Consider the following 20261-nt stretch of genomic DNA (forward strand, 5'->3'; position numbering starts at 1 on the left):
GGGGACCTGAAAGAGCTAGAAATTGGCCCAAAACGGCCAATAGACTACCAGATTCTTGTGCTGGGAACACTCCTCCAGGGATAGATAGGCTGCTCTAAGCTCCCCACTGCCACTGGTGAACAAAGAAGCCTCCCTTTATCCAAGAAAGGAAATGGGCAACACAGGAACTTTCCAAAAGTCCAGAATACAGCAAAGCCTGTATTTGGACTACTCTATGTCAGGAAATACTTTCTTGAAGGAACTAAATTGCTAATTTCTTGTGATAGTAAGAAGGGCCAACCCATGTCAAAACAGACTATTTCCAAATGGTTGTCTCAGGCTGTTGCCTTTTATACTCCCCATAACAAAACTATTCCAGGAAGGGTCAAGTTCCACTCCAGTAGGGTTTTGAAATTATGCATGGATTTTTTGGAAAGGCAATACAAGAATGATTCTTTCTCTAGGTCGAGAACAGGTTTTGCTAGAACCATTCCTCCAGGTGCTGCTGGACCCTTGCACCTCCCAAATGTAGTAAGCTAGGGTTGTCTGTCTGTATAGTTAAGTCTAGTGCAGTAGTGATCAGTAGGATTAAAAAGCTTTGAACATATTACAATTGTGTAAGTAAACTTGCCATCACAGTAGATGTTTGAATGATCACCACTACAGTAACTGCTCCCCACCTCCATCCCTCTTGTTTTTGGTGTGGTGTTTATGCTAATACTTCTTGTTTCCAGCACTTTCCTTTCAGGGCTCAGCCTCCCTCTCTCTGTTAGTGTGAAAGCTTTGCACCCAAACCTGTATTTAGTCAGCTCAGCTCAAGCTGATTATTTAGGTACGTGGAAGGTGCCCTGAAGCTTTGGAAGCTTGCCAGGATACAATCAGTATAGCTAGGGCTACTGCAGCAATGATCATTCCAACATTTATTGTTATGGTAAGTGTGACCCCTCTGCACTGGCCCAGTAATCTGAGTCTCAATCCTCACCACTGGCAACAGCTAGGGGACGTATACACTGGTAGGATGACAAGTACACACACACACAGTGAAGTGCAGTTTCCCATAAGAGCACACACAGACCACAGTCAGTTTGGGGCTGGTTTCTCCATATCCCCCATTAAGACTCCCCACTGGCACAGCTATAGTTTTGAGATCTCAGCTGAGTGTCCAAGCCAAAACCTCCAGCACCCCCTCTGTCCAACCAGTGCTTCGTGTCCCTGCTGAGGTAACTGACATGCACACATATGCACACACACTCATACACACACTCTTTGAGGTTTGATTTGTATACAAACACGAACACACTCCTGGGAAAGGCTGGCACAGGTTTAATAGCTATGCCTCATTCTGCCCAGACTGTGAGGTAGTTTCCACTGCCACCAACCACTCTTACAGCTACTTTTTACGGCCCTTAACAAAGGGTGTTCAATTCTACTGTGTAATGTTAGTATTAATCCAAATGGTAGTCCTGTCCAAGAGCAAGGCTATTTAGGAGTGGCCTATATAGGGTCACCATATAGATATGCAAGTACTCTATGAGCTTAAATATGCCTCACAAATGCCAGCCACAAAGATAGGTTTAAATATATTTAATAATAAAAGTACAAGACAATACTCAGTAAATCAACACAGTAACTTCAGAATTCAAAATCACAGGAAATATTTAAACATTGTAGGACAGTCTCAAAGAAAACATCTAAACTAATCTTTACTATATTCCTATCTGAATCTAAAAAGTTATTACTGTGCCCTAAATACTTGGCGTACAGAGCAAGGTGAGTGCAGATGTGATGGAGTGGATGTTTCCAGGTCAAATACAGAGCAAGCCAAATGCAGATGTGATTGAGTAGATGTTTCCAGGTCAAAGACAAAATACAAAATGCCCAGTCTCTCTCTGAGAGTACTTAAATTAATGTCAAATATTACTCCTGGGTTTGCTTGGATGACATCACTTTTTGTCACCTGATTTCAGTTCCCAGGCTAAACCCCCTTTTGTCAGTAACTAACAATTTTAACATCTCTTTTTAAAAAAAATAAACACAAAGCAGTGCAGAAGGCACCCTAGTTTTAGACATCCTGTCTCCGTGCTGCATTGAAACTAACTTTTATATCACAGTCCTAAAGCAATTTAATTTCAACTTATTTTCTTGAAGTTATGCAAGTTAACCCTCTATGTTCCAATTTCTGTTGTTAAAACATATACATTTGCACAGGTATATAGCTTATATACATTTTTGTTCTTTTGCAGTAGGGTACACTGTGAACACATCCTTAAAGCTCAGTACTAAACAAACTGTGTTCAACACACACACTTCTGTGCCAATAGTTCAATATACACAACATGTAATACATTTGGTAACGCAAGCAATTGCATCATGCTGGTATTCACAAATGACCTATAACTATTTACAAAATTCCAGATAGCTGGGCTGGCATAGTCTCCTTTTTTACATTTTCTATAGAAGTCGTATTAATATTCTCAAATAACAAATAATTATTTACAAAATTCCAGATAGCTGGGCTGGCAATATTTCCCTTGTGTTACAGTAACTTTATGTACACAGCTGGGCTGTGTGGTTAATATATTATTTCAAGATTAGGAAAGAGTTTTAAAAAATTCCAAAAACTTTGGTAAAGGTGCTATCCTCCTTTTTCTGGTCTGTCCCCCTCCCCCAGCACTTGGAATTTAACAGTCTGACCTGGAAAAGATTTTATTCACACGCAGCTGTGGTACTCTTCCCACAAGTGAGAATACTGCAACATGAGAATAGGACGACATTAATTAGTTGTGTAAAATCTTGCCATAACCATAGATGTCCTTCTCTTCCATCTTGCAGTTTTCCTGCCCTCCCTTCTGCCCCCCTTCATGACATTTTCCTTCTCTGGATGCCATCATTCCTGTTCTCCTTAAACTGTTGTCCAACTGAGCAGTCATTTCTGAGGTCTGTGCATGCAGATGTCACATTTATGGCCCTTGGTGTATGACCCTGCATGTGATGTCCCATGCACCTTACAGCAACCAGACTTAAGCTTTTGCATAGGAGCTGGACGTTTGGGTCGCCTGAGGTGGGGGATCCCAAAAGTGAGAATACTGCAGTGTGGAAGGGAAGGACATCTATGGTTATGGTAAGATTTTACACAACTAATCTTTCTCACTAATGGGTTACAGATCTGACTCTACTGCATTTCCAAGACTTTGGATACTAGTCTCGAGTTCCTCTGTCTTCCCACAATGCACTACACCATCCCTAACTTCCCAGATAGTTTGTCACCAACATGGTAAGACAGAAGATTCCAATATCTCGAGCTGTAAGAAAGTTTGTTTGGCTAATTATGTTGTATAATCCATACACTTTTTCCAGTATTGTCTTTCTTTTTTTTTTTTCTTTGATAGGTCCTCCCTCGGTAAACACTGTGGATATTTTGTACTACTTCTAAGCTTATAGACCCCATCAGTCTCCATTGGTCATATTTGTTTTTTGTCAGTGGTTACATTGTTTCTCTGCTTGCTAACTTCACCTAGCAGCTGCAGTTTGAGTTAATTTTTAGCAGTAAATCTTTAGTATGAGGTGTTTCTACTTGTATCTTTTCAATGGTTACATCGTTGGTGTTTCTGTGCTTGCTAACTCTGCCTTCCAACAACCTACAGTTTCAAAGCTTGCTTTTTAACAGGAAATCACTTTGTATGGTTGTTCTCACTGTTAAAAGTGCAAGAGCCATGACTATCTAGATGGTCAGTGTGTCTGTTCTCTGCTCTCTTCTTTAAGACAGCTTACACTGTAACACAGTGATAACTTTGCTGCCTCACAGCTACAGGTTCATCATTCGATTCTGGCCAGGTGTATACCTACTTGTCTGCCTTCAGTGTGCCCGGTCTATGTGCATGCTAATTCCCTCAAGCATAATGGTACTGAATGCTGCCTATAGAAGGCAATATCAGTGATTTGAGACAGCCTAGTAAAGCTTATAAGATTCTTTTAGGAGTTTTTAATCTTGCTGCTATCTTAATACTACAAGATAAAGAGCAAAGGTCTGAAAATCTTGCAAACTTTCGGTTTCACATTAATGTCAACTTCTCTATTTGTCAGACTGGCAGATATGTTTTTAAACCCTCTCATTGTGCCCTACCAGACATGTGAAATGATTCTGTTAGGGGTTGAAACCCTCTTAAAAAAAAATGAACTAAACAGAACTACAACAGAGTATTTCGGATCCAATTCCTTGCATACTAAGTTCCTAGAACCTCCGTCAGTTCCCAGATATTCCCCAAAACTGACAGGGGCGATCTTTAAAAGGTTTTCATATCAACTGCCACTTTCATCGGTTCCTTAGTCTCCACATCTAACTGATTAGACCTTCCCTCGTGAGGCATAGAGCTTTGCAACTACCTCCTCGTATCACAAGTGTAAAAAAAAAAAGCCTCTCATATCCTGCCTTCCCCTTCAGATCTGATCCACAGTGGATATAAAAAGTGTACACCCCCCTGTTAAAATGCCAGGTTTTTGTGATATAAAAAAAATGAGATCACACTAAATCATTTCAAAACTTTTCCCACCTTTATTATGACCTATAACCTGTACAATTCAATTGAAAAAGAAATCTGTTGGGGGGGGGGGGGGGGGGAGTAAAGGAAAAAAAACCTACAATAAGCTGGCTGCATAGTGTGCACACCCTTAAATTAATACTTTGTTGATGCACCTTTTGCTTTAATTACAGCATTCAGTCTTCTTGGGTATATACCTGCCATCAATTAAAGAGACTGATTAACCCTAAATGAAGTTCAGCTGTCCTAGTAGGATTTTCCTGACATTTACTCAGTTGCTTGCTAAAGCAAAAGCCGTGGTTTGTAGAGAGCTTACAAAGCATCAAAGGGATCTCATTGTTGAAAGGTATCAGTTGGGGAAAAGGGTACAAAAAAATTCCACAGCATTGGATATGTCATGGGACACAGTGAAGGCAGTCATCAAAAAGTGGAGAAAATATGGGACAACAGTGACGTTGCAAAGAACTGGACATACCTCCAAGATTGCTGAAAAGACCATATAAAAACTGGTCAGGGAGGTTGCCAAGAGACCTGCAGCAACACTGAAGAAGCTGCAGGCATTTCTGACAAGTACTGGTTGTGTACTACATGTGACAACAATCTCCCGTATTCTCCATATGTCTGGTCTATAGGGTAGGGTTGCAAGCCTTTTCTTACACAGGAAAACATCCAGGCCCAGCTAAAATTTGCAAAACAATACATAATCTCCCAAAGGCATGTGGGGAAAATGTGTTATTGTCTGATTAGACCAAGGTTGAACATTTTGGTCACAATTCCAAAAGGTACGTTTGGTGCAGAAACAGCACTTTGCATCACCAAAAGAACACCATCCCCACATTGAAGCATGGTGGTGGCAGTATCATGCTTTGGGGTTGCTTTTCTTCAGCTGGAACTGGGGCTTTAGTCAAGGTGGAGGGAATTATGAACAGTTCCAAATACCAGTCACTTTGAACCCAAAACCTTCAGGCGTCTGCTAGAAAGATGAAGGAATTTCACCTTTCAGCATGACAATGACCCCAAGCATACATCCAAATCAACAAAAGAATAGCTTCACCAAAAGAAAATTTAAAGTTTTGGAATGGCTCACCCAGAGCCTGGACCTAAATCTTATAGAAAATCTGTGGGGTGACCTAAAGAGGACTGTGCACAAGAGATGCCCTTGCAATCTGACAGATTTGGAGTGCTTTTGCAAGTAAGAGTGGGCAAATATTACTGAGTCAAGATGTGCCATGCTGATAAACTCCTACCCAAGAAGACTGAATGCTGTAATTAAATCAAAAGGTGCTTCAATAAAGTATTAGTTTAAGGGTGTATACACTTATGCAACCAGCTTATTGTACGTTTTCTATTTTTTATATTTTTCCCCTAACAGATTTTTTCAATTTAATTGTAGAGGTTATAAGTCGTACTAAAAGGTAGGAAAAGTTTTGAAATGATTTATTGTGGTCTCTTTTTTTTTTATATATATATTTTACATCACAAATACCTGGCATTTTAACAGGGGTGTGTACACTTTTTTTTTTTTTTTTTTTTATCCACTATATGTGGTTGGTCCTCTCCTTGAATCCTAAAGTTAGGATCTGGTAACTGCTTTCTCCCAGAGGGCTGCTGCTTATTCTCTGATCCAGAAGTGTGGGGCAGTATAGTTTCTTCCGATCAGACAATCTGGCTGCTCGCTACTTCCGAGAATACTTGTGTTTTTTTTGTTCGTTTGTTTTTTTTGCTCAGTTATTTAAATTGCTTTCTAGGTTTGTGGCAGCAGTACTTGAGACCCTGTCCCGATTTCTGCAGCACAAATCGTTGAAGACTGAAGTTAGAAAATATTGGAGTTTGACTTCATACTCTTCAGAAATTTCATGCTGATGCAAAACCTGTTGTTCTGTCAATTTTTTAAAATTGTTCCTATTTTTGAGCCTTTGTTTTACTTTTATTTATGGTCTTGTCCAGACTTCAGTTTGCAGCTATTTTGAGTATTCACGCTGGAAATTAATTCTCTTCTTGACTATTTCCAAATTATGTAAAACTTTCATGAAAGGAAACTGTCTGCTTAGACCTTGGGATTTCACTGTTCTTCAAGGACCGACTTGGAAAACTTTTGAAAAGATGATAGATTCCGAAATGAAATTTATTTCATGTAAACCAGTTTTTTTTGTTTTGTTTTTTGTCCGTCTTTTTTGTTTGTTTGTTTTTTTTGTTTTTTGTTTGTTTGTTGTGTTTTGTTTGTTGTGTTTTGTTTGTTGTTACATCAGCAAAACGAATTTCAGAGCTTCGGGTCTTCTATGTCAAGCATCCTTATGTTATTTTCCATAAAGATAGGGTGTCCCTCCAGACCAATCCCTCCTTTATACCCAAAAATAGCCACAGAACCTAACAGTAATCGAGCCATACAATTGCCAGTTTTTCTTTCCCAACTTTTCTAATAAGGTGAATGCACCTACTTGATGTTCAGGCAGTTACATTTCTACCTTCACAGGATCAACAGTACCGAAAGTCTGACTAGGTGTTTGTCTTTTCTAATAACCGCTTAGGTAAACCGGTCCCCAAAATTACACTGACCAAATGGATTACTGTTTGATGTTCATCGTGCATACAGCTGCAGTAATCACAGATGGGTTTTCTGCCGTCAGGCGGTCCCTCGGTCGGCCGAATTCCAAAGTCTTGGTCTGGCGTCGGTTGTTGTCGCTTTCTCTTCTTACGTCAGTGAGGCCAGAGTATATAAGACACAGCCGACGCCATGTTCTCCAGTCTTTTTTGCCGCGCGGTGCCCGAAGCAGAAGCAGTTCGCAAGTGCCGGTCGGCCAGCTCCTGAATTACGAAAATTTTGGAAACCGAAGTCTTCATTAAAGCTAAGTACCCGTTGGAAACTTTTCTTGCCTCAGACCGATGTCAGAAAAAGTTAATAATTGTATTTCTTGTGGGAAGCAAATACCGCATAAGGATTTCCATTCCCTCTGCATACCTTGTTTGGGCCCAGACCACGACGTCTCAGGCTGTCGCTTTTGCGCTACCTTCAATAAACGCACTATTAAGCGTCGGGCGGAGTTCGCCCAACACTACTTTGGTAAAGCTTTTGATTATAAAATGTCGTTGGACACTCCGACTACCGTTTTGTCCAAAAAACGCAAGGAAAAGGACCGACACGCGAGGCCCGCGGTCCCCGCCAAAACAGGCTACACGTGGTCCAGTTCTCAGCGAGATGCCTTTGCAGTCCCTGACTACCGACAACACTCCTTTGGCGGTGTCCTCTGTACCCGAGACCGCTGGGACCTCGGCCCTTTCCCAGACTACAACCGAAGCCTTTGCTAATGTTGAGCCTACTAATGTGGACAGGTCCACCTCCACCCATGGTGTATTTAGGCCCTCCTCTTCTTTTTCAATTAAGGCCTTTACTAGATCCAAAGCAGCCAGGCATCCCACGAGGCCTGTTGCACAGGGCCCATCTCCAGGTCCCATGCCTAAAAAACAGATGCTTAAAATGGCTGAGGATTTAATTACTCTTATCAGAGGTTCGCAACCCCCTCCAGACAAGAGACCCAGAGTGGAGGAAGATTCTCCCTCTTCTGATCAGGGATCCATTTTATCAGAACATTCTGATGCAGAGGAACACTCTTACTCTCCTTTTGAGGATTCGGATGCAGAACAGTCCATTCCTTCTGTATCCCCTCCTGAGGATTTTTCCTTTGGGGAAACCTTGCACACCTTGAGGGAACACTTCCATTGGGAAGGCCAAGACTTTTCAGATTCCAAGAAAAGACTTGGGGAATTTCTTTTGTTACCTCAACACAGACCTCTGGCTATACCCCTGTTTTGGACATACTGGATGATGTCTATTCGAGGCTTGCCTTAACCCGGATTCTCTGCCTCCTGCACCAGTCAAACCTGATAGGTATTACAGAGTACCCAGCTCTCACCAATTTCTCTTCAAAAGCCATAATGCTGACCCTGAAACCATTTCACAAGGCCCCAAGGGATTGAAGGCCTCCACTGCCAAGAATCCACTTCCTGCAGAAAGGGAATCAAGATCTTTAGAAAGGTGGGGTAAAAAGGTATATACCTCGGCCACCCTAGCCATGAGGCCTTAAATTGTCAGTTTCATATGCTTAAATATTAACAGTTCCTGTTATCACAATTAAGGAACAAAATGTCTCAACCTGAACAACCAGATTTAAAGGAGTTACAGGATATGATGCATAGTGCAGAGCAAGTGGGTAAACACACTTTACAATGTGGTTATGATGCCCTAGAGGCTTCAAGTAGAGCGGCTGCTACAGGATCAGTCATTCGCAGACATGCTTGGCTTAGAGAACAAAACTTGCCTGATCATGTGAAAGCTAAACTTCTACATGCTCCTTTACAAAAGGATGTGCTGTTTGGTACTAATGCTGAGGAGATATGACGGAAAATGGAAGAAAAAGCCAAATCCATGCAAACTGTCAAAACCTTTTTCCAGGTCCAACCACCACGTTTTAGCAGAAATTGGCCTTCAAAGAACTGGTCCTTTCCAGCCACTGACAAGCCCCAAAGAGGTAGATACAGGCGCACAAGGGGCAGAGGGCAATCACAAGGATCATATAGAGGACGACAATGGCAAACTCCAGCACCAAGAGGTGGCGAGGACAGTGCACAACAATACAGGAAGCAAACCCAATGACTCCCTCATTTCCATGCCAAGCACGTCTCAGTTGGCAGCACCTTTGGGAGGAAAGCTAGCATTATTTGCAAACAATTGGCATATTGTCACAACAGACAAATGGATCCTGGACATTATAAACAGAGGCTACAAATTTCATTTCCACACTCTTCCAAAAATGAGAGGCATGCCAAACCTGCCACAGAATCAAAGGGCAGAGGCACAACTACAATTTTCAAAGCTCTTAAACATGAGAGCTATTCAAGAGGTACCTTCTCACGAACAAGGTCAAGGTTTTTATTCAAGGCTTTTTCTGGTACCAAGGAAAGGAACCGACTGGAGACCCATTTTGGACTTATCCATCCTAAACACATTTCTACTGCACCAAAATTCAAGATGCTCACATTACAGCAACTTCTTCCCATGCTGGGCAAGGAGTTTTGGCTGGTAACATTGGACCTCAAGGAGGCATACCTGCATGTCCCAATCAGACAAAGCTGCAGAAGATACCTCAGATTTCTTGCAGGTTCAATCCACTATCAATTCTCTGCATTGCCCTTTGGCTTATCTACTCAGCCCAGAGTATTCACAAAGTGCCTGGCATCAGTGATTGCCTACTGCAGACTTCAAGGGATACAAATTTACCCTTATTTGGACGACTGCCTGATCCAAGCGGACAGCAAGCACATACTTCTGGAACATCTGACATATGTGACACGGCTATTGCATGCCCTGGGATACACAATCAACAAAGAGAAATCAAGGCTAACACCATCTCAGAAAATAACCTTCCTGGGTGCCAACTTGGACACAAACACCCAGATGGCCTATCTTCGCCAGAAAAACAAGGGCAACTATCTCAGTACTTCAAAATACTAGCAAAAAGTACCAGGCTTACTGCAAGGAAAATCCTGCAGGCTCTGGGATTCATGGCATCTTGCATTCTTCTAATCCCATGTGCAAAGCTGCATATGAGGAAACTTCAATGGTACCTAAAAAACCTATGGTCTCAACACAGTCACAGTTTGGAAACAATACTACCAATAATCCCATGTTTGCAAAAGGAATTTCTATGGTGGGCACAAGCATGTCAAGCAAACACAGGCCTCCCATTCTGCAAGCCTCAAGCAAAGCAAGTTATCACAACAGACGCCTCAGATTACGCTTGGGGGCACACATGACGGACAGGTGCATCCAGGGCAAATGGTCCCAAAAAGAAAAGCACCTCCACATCAATCAAAAAGAAATGCTAGCAGTAATAAATGCAATTACAGCTTTCAAGGACTTCCTGCATCCAGGACAATTACTCATAAGAACAGACAACACCACAGTAATGTGGTACATAAACAAGGAGGAACACATTCATACCCCTTGTGCAGACTAGCCATGACCCTTTGGAACTTGGCTCTGGAATGGCAAATCGAACTTCAAGCACAGTACCTGCCAGGATTGGAAAGCACACTGGCAGACAAATTAAGCAGAAATATGACAGATCCACACGAATGGAAGTTACATCCACAGGTGTTTGCAGAAATAACCCAAGTGTGGGGGAAGCCAGACATAGATCTTTTTGCCTCCCACAGGAATCATCAATTGGAAAAGTTTTGTTCGAGGACCTTTCATCCAAAGGCCTGGAGAGTGGACGCCCTTTCATTCAGTTGGACAGCATGGACAGTTTACGCATTCCCACCTCTGCCTCTTCTGCCCAAGGTACCTTTGAAAGCAAGAGCAGACAGACCGAAGATGATACTGATTGCTCCAGATTGGCCAAGGCAACACTGGTACCCATTGCTGAGGAGCCTAACACATACTCCTCCTTGGTCCCTGCCTCTAATGCCACTTCTGCCTACTCAGCACAGTTACAAAACTCTCCACAGTCAGCTGAAAACACTCAATCTCGCTGCATGGAAAATTTCTTAACACCACAACAGACCCTACTCTCCAAGGAGGTGCAGGATGTCATTTTGGAGGCCAGAAGACCATCAACTAGAAAAGCTTACTCCGCAAAATGGAAGCGGTTTTGTTCTTGGAATGCGAAAAAAGGCCAGGACCCTAGAAAACTGAACTTGCCTCGGGTATTACAATATCTAGCTGAGCTGCTGAACAGTGGACTTTCATTTTCTTCCATAAAAATCCATGCCTCAGCTATTTCTGCAGAATACAACACGGATCCTCCTTTATTTTCTCACCCACTCTTACGACAGTTCCTCAGAGGGGCTAAGAATATTAGACCACCAAGGAAACCAATACCAGCCTGGGATCTTAATTACATACTAGAAAAATTAACATTGCCTCCTTTTGAACCAGCTGCCTCAACAGATTTGCAATATTTGTCCTGGAAAACTGCCTTCCTTCTAGCTATCACTTCAGCTCGTAGAGTTTCGGAATTACAGGCCCTCATGACGGTGCAGCCCTTTCTCATTTTCCATCAGGACAGGGTCTCCCTTCGTACCAACCCATCATTTATGCCTAAAGTGGTATCTAGGGTAGCTTTAAATCAAGCCATACACCTTCCTACCTTTTACCCCAATCCTCAAAACAAAGGGGAAAGGCTGCTACATTCCTTAGACATCCATAGGCAGCTACGTTACTATTTGGACAGAACAAAGTCCTTCAGGAAATCAGAACAACTCTTTGTGTCCTATGCTGTAGGGGCTCAAGGGAAGCCAGTTTCCAAGCAGACTATTTCAAAGTGGATAGGCCACTGCATACGGTTTTGTTACTCCTATCATGGGAAATCTGTTCCTACAGGTATCAGATCACACTCCACCAGAGCCACAGCTACCTCTATAGCATTCCTCAGAGGAGTTCCTACCAAAGATATTCTGGAGGCAGCCACTTGGAGTTCTGTACATACCTTCACAAAACACTACCACCTGCCTTTATATTCCAGAACAAGAGCAGGCTTTGCCACTGCTGTTTTGCAGGGCATTCTGGCTCAACCCAGTTCCTCCTAGTACCTACCACCCTGTGCGTAGCTTTGGGATTCTACCCATCTGTGATTACTGCAGCTGTATGCACGATGAACATAGTACAGTTTTGTACCTACCATAAATGTAGATGTTCGAGTGCTAATACAGCTGCAGTACAGGTTTCCCTCCCTCCTTCCCCTCTTGGTAAAGGCATTGGGGCCCAACAACCTCTTCATACAGCCTGACTGGGTTATCCTTCTAAGGTTTATTTGCTTGCAACCACTGTTTTTGGATTATATTGCATTACATGTATACGCATATAAGCATAATTTATGTATTGCCTTCTTTCGGGGGGCACCTGACATCTGGGGCAAGAAAGACTGAAGAACATGGCGTCGGCTGTGTCTTATATACTCTGGCCTCACTGACGTAAGAAGAGAAAGCGACGACGCCGGACCAAGACTTTGGAATTCGGCCGACCGAGGGACCGCCTGATGGCAGAAAACCCATCTGTGATTACTGCAGCTGTATTAGCACTCGAACATCTACATTTATGGTAGGTACAAAACTGTACTTTTTTGCTGATTTATTCCCAGAATTGTTTGGAATCGCTTTGTCCTTCTAGAATCTTTGCTACCAGGTCTCTCATCTGCCTTTTCTTCCAGTGCTCCTAGTAATGATATCTGTGCTGCAACCACTTGGTCAAAGACTTATAACTTTGTGACATATTGCAAGTTGGACATTGCCTGCAGAGCTTCCTTGGTTCGGCAGTGCTCCGACAAAGCCTTCTTTGAGGGCCTCCCTAGAGTTTTGTAGCTGGGGACTGACCCATCAGTGAGGAACAATAAAAAGGACATCATCAGAATTTGGAGTTATGCACTTACCATAACTTGACATCTATGTTGTCCATTTTCATTCTTCCTCACCTTCCCTCCCAAACATCCCCTGGGCTTGTCAATCCTAGAAGGATCTAGGATGATATAGGAGCTTTCGTGTTCCTGGTTGGCGCTTCAGTTTCTTTTTCTTTCTATCCTGTTTCTTTAAATCAGTAGGCAGCAAAATCAGTCTGAGGAGTTAGGGGTGGTGTAGTGTATTATGGGAAGAAGGAGGAACTCGAGACTAGGATCCAAAGTCTTGAAAATGCTGCCGGGTCTGATCTGCAACCCATCAGTGAAGAAGAATGAAAATGGACAACACAGATGCCAAGTTATGGTAAGTACAGAACTCTTAATTTTTCACATTATCTGCTGGCCATTCCACAAGATAAATCCAGCTGTAGAATGACAACTTTCTGGTAGTATATTTTTAGGCACACACTTCGCAGTTATTTGCAATGTCATCACTGATAAAGTCCTCTTTACATTACTGTTTCTGTATGTGCTTTAAGTTATGAGATGGCCTGTTTCTTTGAAGTATATGTTGTGTTTTCTTGCTTACTGCACCAATACACAGCAATCCCCTAATTAAGTGCTACTTTTCTTTGTATAGTCTGTGTGAAGGTGTTCGCTGATTGTCTCTCTAGGTGGTGTTCCACAGGGTTCATTTTTTGGGACTCTTTATGTGGACTACGTTTGATGCAGGTAAGTATAATGCTGTGTTGATGGAATGTATTTCATTAGATAAGAGTGTTTTATAGCAGAAACTGTTTTCAGATAATGCAGTGGATGGTAACTGCAACTGTCAGCAAAAGGAAAATCACTGGTTTGTAAGTAAATCTATATATGAAAACACTATAGATAAGGAGAGTTGGTGTTATTTATATGGTCTGCTTAAATACCTCTGTCCAGTAAACTATGCCAGGTGTATCAGACTGTGCCAACTTTCTTGACAGACTATCTTTATTTTGTTTTTAGGAAAATGACAGGACATTCTTTCCATATTGGATACACTATGGCGATATTGAATGGCATCATGGCAGCCCTTACTGTCATGTGGAGTCTTAGCTAAGTTAAAGTTGCTATGCCAACACTGAATTGGGAGGTGAACCTTCAGCACAGCATAATGGAAAATTATCAAGACTTTTGAGGGCTTTCTGTTGCTTCTGCTGCTGCCTTAATTCAAACAACACCTGTGTGCCTTTGACATTTGCAGTTTTTTATATTTCAGAATTGAATAGGGGATGTGGATTATATAGTCTGAAGATTTTAAGTAATTACCAGCAAATTGACTACTTTTTAAGGAGGGGGTTGTTGTACAATAGGACCAAATAAAAGGAACAGAGATGTACTTTCGATGCACTGAAAATATATGCTTGCTATTTTATGAATAGCATTTTAGAATGTAATGTAATCATTTGCACAAAATTTTGAGGCTAAGCATTTTGACTTTGGGCTAAGAAATGTATATTTTTTTATAAATGTGCTTTTACATACATTCATGGAATATTTGTTTTTAATATCATTGAATAGTTGTACACAAACATGGAGTATTCCTTTTCAGATTTACTTGTGATTGGTGTTTAGAGTTCCATGTACTTAATTACCGTTCTTTACATACTTCCTCCTTAGCCACTGCATTGTACCAAGCACTGTCCAAAATTGTGTTTGGAGTTTCTGCACTTTCATCAATTTTGCTTCCTCCACTAAATGTGTCATGTGAAGTTCTCAACTTTTGTTCTTTTTCTTTCTTGTGTGACTCTATACACCTTTTCTCCACTGACTTAGTTGTTCAGGGTACACTGAATTCTAGCCATTTGTTGGCCTACTTTCTTTCTGGAGTGTAGTCTTCCCCAGTCTTGCACTTTAAGTTGTTTTCACTCCTCGGTTTTCTTTGTTAATGAAGTACTTGTCTGTTTACTGCCATTTTATCACTGATTGGGAAAACATTGTCGTCTTTTTCTGCTTCTCAAAGCATTTTGTTGATTTAACATCTGGACCCCACCCTGGTTAGTTTACAGTTAGGATGTACTTCATTTCTCTCCAAATTGTACTGCCTTTATCTGAAATTCCTACATTTAGTTTACAATACCCCCTCTATCTCTGCATGCCATGACATTTGAACCTCCAGATTTTCCATTGCTTATGTAGTTTGTCTTAATGTTTTGTTTTGGAAAACTGTAGCACGTAAAGTAGTTAAGTCACATAAGTGGTGGTCTAACATCCAAATATGAAACAAGGCATTGCCATAAGTATTGGTATTTCAGCTTGATCTACAGAAACAAAATGGATGATCTACCTTATCTGTAGAACGACAGCTGCACATGCTAAAATGGTATCTCACCTAATAAGGCCCATTCTAGAGCACTGCCAGTAGGTGAATGGAAGAGGGGGATCTGGAGGTAAATCTAGCACTGAAGCAGCCTTTTAGTTTCTGGGGTCACACCCTTTTGCTTAATTACCAACGGTTCGGTTTTGAACCAGTGTTTCACTTTGGTAGACAAGGGTCCTTGGGAGGAGTGTTTGCTAAGGTATGAGCACTGCCTTTCCTGTCTGAATGGCCCAGCCATGCTCTGTACTGGCCTGTTTCCCTTGTAGTAGTCCTTGAGTCCCCCAGTTGTTGCATTCAGGATTAATCCTGTCCATCCCACCATTTAGTGAATATCTTGAATGGCCTAGATGGTGGAAGAACTCACTGGCTTCTCTCCAGGGTCATGCTTCAGACCCTCAACATCGGTCATTATTTTGAGGTCTGGTGAGACCTTTTCTTCTGAGTGGTGGAGTGCACCATTAGGAGGCTTTGTACTTGAATCTGTTTGCAGGTGTGTCTTGTCTGATGTCGCTGTTCACAGGATGTACCCCCCACAGGTCTGTAGCCAGTTTTGCCAAATGCTTGGCATGCATGTGTTAAGTTCAAACTCCCCCCACATTTCAGCTCTGTTTCAACATTCTCGGTCACAGCCTGAAAAAGGTGAGGCCACCTTCCCCAAGTGTCTTGGGAGGAGTCTGAATTTAGAGGCGGTTATTTCTGAGGCAAAAAATGTAATAAATCCTCACCCCCTGTATCTCTTCTCCAGATGACATTTAATAAGAAAAATCTTCAGGCTTATGAATTCCATCATGTATTGGCCTTTTGCTCCCATTATTTCTTGACAGAAGTATTACAACATGTATTTGGAGGGGAAAGGAAGAGGAACTTTCAGTTATCCAAATGGAGTTGTATGCCAAGACCTGGAAGCTTGCAGGTACTGTTTCTCTGGTGAATTTAGGTGTCCTATTAAGCCTTAAACTAACTGGGAAATGAGGTCAGGCATTTAGAATGGATGCTTGTGGTCTTTTCAGTCTAGCATAAGTCCCAGAAGCAGCCGTGTTTATCTAAATTGCTGCCTTAAAGGAAATCTAAAGCAGTGAAAAAGGGAAGGAAAGAATGTAGACTCCGGTACAATGATAATTCAGCTCTCACCTGTATGGTTCTGATAGATTAGGTACTTGAAAAGCCTTTGGCCTGCACTGATTTTGAGCTCAATGAAAATATTGTTGGGATTGTGTTTGACTTCCATTGTGGCCTGATGTCTAGCTCTTGTTATCTTTGACAGTCAGTGTTGTGGTAATAGTGGCAGGCTTAGGTATGTTCTTATTCAAATTGGTATGACTGAGGTTGTCTTTTGTTAAGAAGCTGAAGGAGGCCATTATGGTTGCCACCTTCCTCATTGGACCTGGTTAATGCCCATTAGAAGAGGCAGTAAAATACCATTACTTTGGAGGACCGCTTTGAAATTCATCTTCCCTGCAGCTCATTATTTCTGTCTGAACCTGGAAACCCCTTAAAAAAAAAAAAAAAAAAAAAAAAAAAACTTCAGAATACAGAGTCCTGAATCTTAAGATGTTCTTACTTTTGCATTGTCCGGGCGGACTAGCATGATGGCCCAGCAGCAGCATTCTTATCATATATGGCTGTACGTGGGGATTGGTTCACTGAGATTGCTTGATCTGCATTCCAGAGAACCATTATGAAAAATCAGTGAGATGTATGGATCCATGTTGCAATCCTCCGTTGTTGGATTGTCTACTGCAGGCAGAGTCCAAACATCTTTCCAGAGCTATGGCCCCTCCACAAACAAGGATGATTCCAGCTTCCTGTGATATTGGTATGATCATCATCCTGCTGTTTTACTGTTTCATTCCTTGTGTGTGGGATATCCTGCCAGCATGTATTCTAAAGATTGGCTCCGCTTCCAGAAGTTGTATCTTCCACAGTGACTTCAGCTGACTCCATTCCCCTCGGACACAAAGATGTTGGTGATTTAAGGAGCATCAATGTGATACCATCTTCAAGGCTTTATCACAACAGTACCATGAGGGTATGAACTCTAAATGTCTCAAGTCCATTGGGTAGCCTACTTTCATATAACAGATAAGTAACTTAGACGGGAATTTCTTTCAGTAGTAGTTTCTAATGAATAAATGAATTTAAGTTGGAAGTGATTGCGAAAAATGACTCTAGTTTGTGGAAAGCAAGTAGCACACACAGATGTTCATCGTGTTTCACTGTTGCAGTCATTACATTTGGGTTATCCTGCTGGCAGGCTACCCGCATTCGGCCTGAATTCCAAAGTCCTGGTCCAGCGTCTGTTGCTGTTGCCCCTTCCCTGGTGTCAGTGCGCCAGGGGTATAAGAGATGCAGCCGACGCCATTTTCTTCAGTCTTTCTTGCCGCGCGGTGCCCGAAGCAAAAGCAGTTCGCAAGTGCCGGTAGGCAGACTCTTGAGATTTTCGAAATTGAATTTCAGATCCGAAGTCTTCAATAAAGCTAAGTACCCCGTTGGGGAAACTTTTTTCTTGCTCCAGACCGATGTCAGAAAAAGTTAACAATTGTATTAATTGTGGGAAGCAAATACCTCATAAGGATTTTCATTCTTACTGTATTTCTTGCCTAGGCCCTGACCACAACATTGCTAGTTGTCGGTTTTGTGCTAGATTTAACCAGCGCACTATTGAGCGTCGGTACGATTTTTCTTTTCATTACTTTGGCCGAAGGTTTAACTATATAATGCCGTCGGAACAACCGACGACCGGAGTTCATAAAAAGCGCAAGGAAAAAGAAAAGAACCGGCATCCGAGGTCCAAAACCGACTAAGCCTCTTTTAGGCCAGTCGCCGGTTCTCAGTGAGGCACTTTTACAGCCCCTGACACCAGCTACCTCGGAGCCACAGACCGCCTCAGACTCCCACGTGGAGACAACTAGGCCTCTGGATACTCAAGCTGTTGGGCCTTTGGAAACTAATCCCTCAGATGGGTCTGGAGCTGCTGAGCAGGCATCTGCTTCTGAGGGTGTTTTCAGACCTACAAAGCTTTATATCAAGCCAACTTCAGCATCCAAGACAAAGTCTAAAACGGTTTTAAAGACCAGGAAACAAGTACAGCATTTTCCAGGACAGACTTCCATGCCTAAGAAACAAATACTCAAAATGGCCAAAGACCTAATTACTTTGATCTGGGGTTCCCATCCCCCTCCTGATAAGAGGCCTAGACAAGACCCTGAATATGATTCCTCTGATCAGGTTTTCATTTCCTCTGACTCCTCTTCAGAACATGGGTACTTTATTCCTCCATATGAGGATTCTGATGCTGAAGAATCTATTCCTTCAACTTCTCCTCCTGAGGATTACTCCTTTGGGGAAATCCTGCATACCATGAGGGAGCATTTCCACTGGGAGAGCCAAGATTACTCAGATTCTAAGAAAAGGCTTGGATACTTTCTTTTACTACCCCAGCGCAGACCTCTTGCTATTCCACCTGTTCTAGACATTGTAGATGTATTTTCAGAGTCCGGCCTGTCTCCCGACTCTTTACCTCCTGCATCTGTTAAGCCAGACAGATACTACAGGGATGTTCATCGTGCATACAGCTGCAGTCATAACAGATGGGTTCTCCTGCCATCAGGCGGGTCCTCGGTCGGCCGAATTCCAAAGTCTAGGTCCGGCGTCGGTTGTCATCGCTTCTTCCCTGACGTCAGTGCGACAGGGGTATAAAAGAACCAGCCAACGCCATTTTCTTCAGTCTTTCTTGCCGCGCGGTGCCCGAAGCAGAAGCAGTTCGCAAGTGCCGGTCGGCCAGCTCCTGAGATTATGAAAAATTTGGAAAACCGAAGTCTTCTTAAAAGCCAAGTACCCCGTTGGGGAAACTTTTCTTGCCTCAGACCGATGTCAGACAAAGTTAATAATTGTATTTCTTGTGGGAAGCAAATACCGCATAAGGATTTCCATTCCCTCTGTATACCTTGTTTAGGCCCAGACCACGACGTCTCGGTCTGTCACTGTTGTGCTACATTCAACAAACGCACTATTAAGCATCGGGCGGAGTTCGCCCAGCATTTTTTTGGGAAAGCATTTAACTAGACCATGTCGTCGGATACTCCGACACCAGTTTTGTCTAAAACGCAAAGACAAGGACCGACACTCGAGGTCCGCGGCCTCTACCGACACCACGCCGACTACACGTGGTCCGGTTCTCAGTGAGGCCACGCAGCCCTGACTACCGGCGACACATCTTTGGCGGTGTCTCCTGTACCGAGGTCACAGGCTCCTCGCCCACACCCAGACTACAGATACGAAGCCACTCTTGGCGTTGAAACACAGAATGTGGACAGGTCCACCTCCACTCAAGGTGTCTTCAGACCTTCCTCTTCTTTCTCCATCAAGGCTTTCACCAAGTCTAAAGCAACCATGCACCCTAAGAGACCAGTTACACAGGGCCCATCTCCAGGCCCCATGCCTAAGAGACAGATGCTTAAAATGGCTGAGGATTTAATTACTCTAATCAGAGGTTCTCAGCCACCTCCGGACAAAAGGCCCAGAGTGGAGGAAGATTCCCCCTCTTCTGATCAGGGATCCATTATTTCAGAACACTCTGATGATCAGGAACAGGCTTACTCCCCTTTTGAAGACTCTGATGCAGAGGAGTCTATTCCTTCTGTATCCCCCCCTGAGGATTTCTCATTTGGGGAAACTTTGCATACCTTAAGGGAACACTTCCACTGGGAAGGCCAGGATTATTCAGATTCCAAGAAAAGGCTCGGAGTTTCTTTTGTTACCCCAGCACAGGCCTTTGGCTATACCTCCTGTCTTGGACATCCTAGATGATGTTTACTCGGAGGCCTGCCTTAACCCGGACTCTCTACCTCCAGCTCCAGTTAAGCCTGACAGGTACTACAGGGTTCCTGACTCACACCAATTTCTTTACAAAAGCCATGCTGCTGACCTAGAAACCATCTCACAGGGACCCAAGGGAGTTAAGGCTTCCATTGCCAAAAATCCATTGCCTTCCGA

The 20261-nt window shown here is 42.7% G+C and overlaps 1 protein-coding gene across 3 annotated transcripts in view; it reads left to right on the forward strand.

Moving 5' to 3' along the window:
* The window catches only part of ARL6IP6 (ADP ribosylation factor like GTPase 6 interacting protein 6), a 313141-nt gene extending 298709 nt beyond the window's left edge, over nt 1-14432 (forward strand). For all 3 annotated transcript variants that reach the window (XM_044074907.1, XM_044074909.1, XM_044074908.1), the window contains one exon: nt 13913-14432. In XM_044074907.1, coding sequence (XP_043930842.1) covers nt 13913-14006 — 94 coding nt within the window. In that variant the 3' untranslated portion in view covers nt 14007-14432. The remainder of the gene's footprint in view (nt 1-13912) is intronic.
* Nucleotides 14433-20261: the final 5829 nt, after the last annotated feature.

Source organism: Protopterus annectens, chromosome 6.part0 (assembly GCF_019279795.1).
Source record: "Protopterus annectens isolate FY-2018-M chromosome 6.part0, PAN1.0, whole genome shotgun sequence".
Classification (NCBI taxonomy): Eukaryota; Metazoa; Chordata; order Ceratodontiformes; family Protopteridae; genus Protopterus; species Protopterus annectens.